At 37.5% G+C, this 5,877-nt stretch overlaps 1 protein-coding gene across 6 annotated transcripts in view; it reads left to right on the top strand.

Annotated features, from left to right (window-relative positions):
- LOC103480810 (gastrula zinc finger protein XlCGF8.2DB-like) overlaps positions 1-5,877 on the top strand; it is a 78,826-nt gene that overhangs the window by 15,483 nt on the left and 57,466 nt on the right. The window contains exon 1 of one of the 6 annotated variants that reach the window (XM_017310380.1): positions 7-317. The exons of 2 other annotated variants lie outside the window; for them this stretch is intronic. In XM_017310380.1, coding sequence (XP_017165869.1) covers positions 66-317 — 252 coding nt within the window. In that variant the 5' untranslated portion in view covers positions 7-65. Of the gene's footprint in view, positions 1-6; positions 318-4,756; positions 4,780-5,413 lie in introns of those variants that run through there. 3 more of the 6 variants (XM_017310377.1, XM_017310375.1, XM_008435991.2) reach the window with 3 other exon arrangements.

Genomic DNA, 5,877 nt, shown 5'->3' with positions numbered 1-5,877 from the left:
AGAAGCCTTTTTCCTGTGGAACCTGTGGAAAAAGCTACAGGACAAAAACGTCTTTAACTCAGCATATGAGAATTCACACAGGTGAAAAGCCTTTCACCTGTGCTATCTGTGGAAGAAGTTGCATTTCTAGACATAGTTTAACTATTCACATGAGAATTCATACAGGTGAGAAGCCTTTTTCTTGTGGAACCTGTGGAAAGAGTTACTCTCGAAAGGACWGTCTAAATGATCATATGAATGTTCATACATGCGAGAAGCTTTTCTCTTGTGGGACTTGTGGAAAGAGTTACAACAATAGAAGTAGTTTAACACGTCACATAAGGACTAGGAAGTCCTTATGTGACGAGCCTTAGGAAGAAAGCAGCAAGTMGAAAATGTTAAAGTCAACATATTGTTGCAGACTGCTAGTGATTCACTGTGACTGTATTTTCTCTCTTGCTCTCGGCGAAGGTGGACGCTTTTTTCCTCTGCTCCCTCCCTGCCCATGCCTGCTCTCCTTGCTCTGTTTTTGTCCTGTCTTTTCTATATTTTTGGAGCATTTCTTTGCACATCCTCCAAATCTACTAATTACCTTTGCAAAGTTTTAGACTGCTATTATATTCAAACCAGAAAATGAATTAGTTATAAGTTATACTTACCTATCAATCCTGAATATTTTGCTCTTTCCTTTAGGTTTGTTATTTAGTTTTTTCCTTTTAACTACTGTAAAGCATTTTGAATTGCCTTGTTACTGAAAATGTACTATATAAATGAAATTACCTTTACCTTTCAGTGTCTGACCAAGATAAACCTTAGGTCTACTTTTGACTACCAKCTTKTTTTTCTTAATCCAGCTTTTTGTTTTACTTAGTCGTATTTGTGCTTAAGATGCCCATCAGTATCCCATTAGAWACTGAARTTAWAGACGGTCACACRTTCAGCAGGATTCATTTCTGTGCATTTTGATTTTCATGGAGTTCTGTACCTTGTAGAATAATTGAGTTTAGCTTTTACATTTTTTCCATGTATGATTGAATGTTAATGTACACTAGTATTTTGAGCAGAATGTTCTTTTTAATAAATGTTGGTTTGAAAAAATATTGCTGGATTATTCAGTGTCATTAACTTTTGCCATATTTTTAAACATCAGCTTTAAGTAAAGCATCTAAAGATCCTTGCAGTTGCTGGGTTTCAGTCACGTGACCCAGATGATGCATGAAATTCAGATGGAGGTCCAGAAGGGGATTTCTCCGGTTCAAAACAAAGCAAAGTTGATCACAACTAGCAGCTAATGCCCTAAATAGGATGGAACAACCGAGGTATCTCGGAAAAAATATGTGTATATTTAGGATCTGATCCATATTATCTCAATAAGAAAGACTTATGGAGCTTTAGCGGAAGTTCAGGCTGGAAGACTCCACCCCCTTCGTTCGCCCATCGACGTCATGCTCATCTCCGACCTCATCGCTGGACCTCACCGGCGCGTTCTATCAGCAATCAGGCTCTGCATAAAAGGATCCACACCCAAGCCGTCAGCTGCTTCCCAGCTGCGTTCAATCCGTTCATCTGCACGTCTCAGCTTCTCCACAGCTTCGTGATTTCCCTTCCTTCGACCTCGCACCCTGCGTTGGTCCTTTCTTTTTTCCCCTCAAACGCTCCTCAGATGCAAGAGTTTTCTCCTGGCCCAGCCTCGATCATTTCAAGCAGTTTCTCCCGCCTATCTCTCACCTGCCGGGGGAGGAGGGTTCGCTTACTCTACGATTCACCTCCGAAAACATAACAAGCCCTCTGGTCACCTGGTTAACTTTGACCTTTGGCCCGTGATGCACGACGCATTACCTCCAGCACAGTCAGTGAGACAAGATAGCTAACTGCGTAGCTACGTGGAGGTGGCAGCCTGTTTAAAGATGCCACGTAAAGAAAGACGACAGAATCAAAAGAGATGATCTGATGGAAGCAGCAAAAGGCCGTCTTCCTCCGCCTGCCAAGCTTCTCTCACTTCCGCATGCCGTCATAGTCAGCACCTCTCCGGATTTCCCCCTCTACGCCCGTCTCGGGTTGCCAGGACGCTCCTCAGATGCAAGAGACTTCTCGATGATTTCAAGTAGCGTCTCCCCCTTTCTCTCGCCTGACTGGGATTTCTCCATCTCCCGCTCCCTCACCACCTAACTCCACGGTCCACCTCTGGCAAGCGGACACGTGACCGAACTGTTTTCAACCCGCACCATCTTTCTTCGCCTCAGCTCCTTCACCAGTGCCACGCTACGGATCAGCAATGCCCAAGGGCGTAGGAACGAGTCTGTCTTTAGGGGGGACGCATATCGGAAACCTGACAGATCAGTAAATAGTTTGAGCAGAAATGTCAAACAATTATTCCATCATCACATCAGTAATGCGTTACTCTAATTTGACCCCTTGTTTCAGTAACAAATATTCTACAATCCAATAATTGGATTAAAGTTATGCATAGTTTAATGACCATCATTCCAGGATGAACACTCACTTTAGCATTTTCCTCACAACTAGAAAGCTAAATACTCTGGTAGCACATACAGGCTACCGGATTTTGATATATCTTATTGGTCAAAAGACATTTGATTATTGGTCAAAATGCATTGATATAAATTGACTGGTAATTGAACTGGTTCTACCTCTTTCTAAAACCAAAGTAAAAAACAAATAATAAARTAGGACTCTGCAGTTTTAAACTCAATGCAGCAGTTTGACCAACAAAACTAAAATCTGAAAAACAAGTGTTGTTCTTCTTGAACATCTCTCTACATCAGTGCAACAGTTTGATCTACAAAATAAATAAAAATGATATTTTTCACGTCTAACAGACCTTTAGCTCCTCACTGTTAACTCAGTCTCACTTTCCAGCTCTGCATTCARTAACTTACCAAACATGAGCCATAAAAAACACTGAGGCAAAAACCTAAATGTTTTTATTCTCCTGTCATTTTTAGCCGCAAACATTTAACTAAAAATATCTACAGATGTGTTTCTGTCTCTTCCTCCCTCTGACTCTCTGCAGCCTGATGTCCCTGCATGGATTCATGGATTTACAGACATTACAGTGATGTACAGTAATGTCAGAATGTGAACTAAATATAAAAAGTATGTTTTTATCATACAGAATGAGAATTTAAGCAACTTAATTTTCAGATGTATACATTATTATACATCTCAACTCTATTTACTGTGTAGCAAAAATTTTCACATTCATTTTTAAACCTCTCCTCCAGCACTTTTCTTATCGTCTCCTAACCATTACCCTTATAGTGTGGAAATAATAAAAAACATATTGAAACGTTGAAAGAAATCAACCTGACATCCGTCTTCACCTGTTCTCCTTTCTGGTTTTATTGAAAGTAATATGTTTATATCTTCACTCTCTGAAACTCCACCTGACTCTCCTATGTCTTCCCTGACTTGCTCCTCTCATAATAAAATAGTTTAGTTTATTTAATAATTAAAAACAGTTAACACATATTTCAATAAACTAAATGAAGACCTCACCAGAGCTTCTTCACCTTTCTTCGTCACTGCTGTTATCCTAAATATCTAAATAATGTAATATAATATAATATAAATACATATTAAGTGGTCAGTATGATCAGGTTTTGCTCACTTTAAATAATAAAAAGGCTAATTTCGCTGCTGTCCTTCATGTCGGTATTTAGCTATAAAGATGCTACGAGTCAGAGCCAAACATGCTGAAAATGTATTTTTCTGAATGTGAAAGAAACATGTATTTTCTATTACACTTTTGGATGATTTCTCTTTTATTCTTGGCTTTAGCCTGTGAACCAGGACGTCTCAAGTCATTGGAGTTCTCCCAGTGTGACCAGCAGACTGAAGCCCTGCCTGTGACCAGTGTTCCCAGTATAATAAATGTTTTATTCATTCACTTTTTGTGTATTTTTAAATATCTGAATCTAAAGTATTAGTGTATTAATGCAGCTTATGTAATGAAAAAATAATAATTTACTCTGTTAGAATTATTTTCACTCTTTGCTGTCAATAGCAGAGTTGACAAACTGTAACAAATATTTTTTCTCTGGAAAAAAGTAAGAAAAATATGTAGTTTAATGTTTGACAATGACTGATTTATAAATCAAAAGTCATTTCTCAATGTATAAAAAATAAATACAAGAAAATTGCTTGTCTTGAAACGTTAAATGTACATTGAATTATCGAATTATGAAAATATATTCTTTAATTAAACACTGTTAAAGTGTGTCTGTTCATCAGTGTCAATATAAGAATGATCAGAATCATTTCTATCAAATAAAAACATTGTGCTCTTTATTCAGAAATGCCCCAAAACAATTAAATAATCACATCAAAAGTTAGAAACTCTGCCTTTAGTCATTTCTTTGATTGACAAATATATTAATGTGTGTGAGAAAATGTGTCAATGACAGGAATTAATTTAAAATACTTTGTAGAGAACGGCACTTTCTGAAGTTCGGCCCATTTACTTGTATCAGTTTACTAGCACATATTCCACACTCAATATGGCGGACGTTGTTACGTATCACAGCAACGGGCCGATCCACTCCATGAGGCATCTACGTATTTATGTCTGTGGTCTATGGATGAAACAGCCATAGACATAATATAAGAGTAGACCCCGCATTGGCTGCTCCGGCGCAGTAAACACGGCGGCCATCTTGGAGCGGTCGTCCCTCCTACTTTGCTCAACCAAAACAGCAGAAGATACCTCAGCACTGAGGGATATTGTTGTTCGGATCGATGGACTATTGATGTGAGGGCTCCACAAACAACATTTCACAAGTAAGATGGGCATATTATTTTGTATATTTTGAGATTATAATATTACTTTACTGTATTTATGTCAACCGGCGAGATACCAGCTAATATTAGCTACAGTGCTTGGTGATATTACTAAATAATTTATTAAATAAATCATGAACGGCTGTGTGCTTTGTAAAGTGCTCATCATACATCAATATCAGAATATTCTATTCCTATTCTATTATAGCCACTAAGCATATTTAAATATGCTGAACTATCTATTAAAAACATACCTAAAAATTACAATTGTTTATAAATGTAGCGGCCATGAGGTGTCTACTCTTATATTATGTCTATGGTTTCAACCATAACAGACACTGTTAATCATAAAAACTTTTAAAGCTCGTCTTAAAACCCATTTATTTTACTTGGCTTTCAACACCAGCGGGATCTAGTTTTAAATTGTATGTTTTTGTTTTTAAACTGTAAGAGTTTTTTTAGTTCTTTTTTTATTTTTATTTTTTATTATGTTGTGTTTTACTGTACAGCACCTTGTATCAGCTGTGGTTGTTTTAAAGTGCTTTATAAATAAAGTTGGATTGGATTGGATTGGTTGGATAAATGCTGTGTTTCCATTAGCTGTAGAAAATCCTCATAATTAACAGAAATAAAAGGCTTGGAAACATCAGTTTGCGTGTAATTATTCACAGTGAGTGATTCACACACTGAAATAAATGAACATTTCCTTAATGTCCTAAAATATTTAATAAAACTGTATGTTGAGAGGAGGCTCAAAGCGGAAAATTCAAAGGGGAACTAAAAATCGTTTACAGTTTCCTCGGTACAGCCAAAGTGAAACACACGGAAAGCTACAGCGCACACAATGTAGCATTAGCTCCTCAACAAGTTTGGTGTTTTAGGTAAATATTCCCGTGTTTGCAATAAAAATGCCTTCAGTTCCGCCTCAGAGAGAGTTTATAAACGAGCAGGAAACTCCTGTTGAAGAAACATTGACAGAGTTGAAAGAAATCAACGTTAAAATCGAGGAAGAGATGGACGATCAGACAGAAATCAACGTTAAGTCCGAGGAAGAGATGGACGATCAGACAGAAATCAACGTTAAATCCGAGGAAGAGA

This window comes from Poecilia reticulata, linkage group LG18, assembly GCF_000633615.1.
Source record: "Poecilia reticulata strain Guanapo linkage group LG18, Guppy_female_1.0+MT, whole genome shotgun sequence".
Taxonomy (NCBI): domain Eukaryota; kingdom Metazoa; phylum Chordata; class Actinopteri; order Cyprinodontiformes; family Poeciliidae; genus Poecilia; species Poecilia reticulata.
This window is presented reverse-complemented; position numbering and strand designations above follow the sequence as displayed.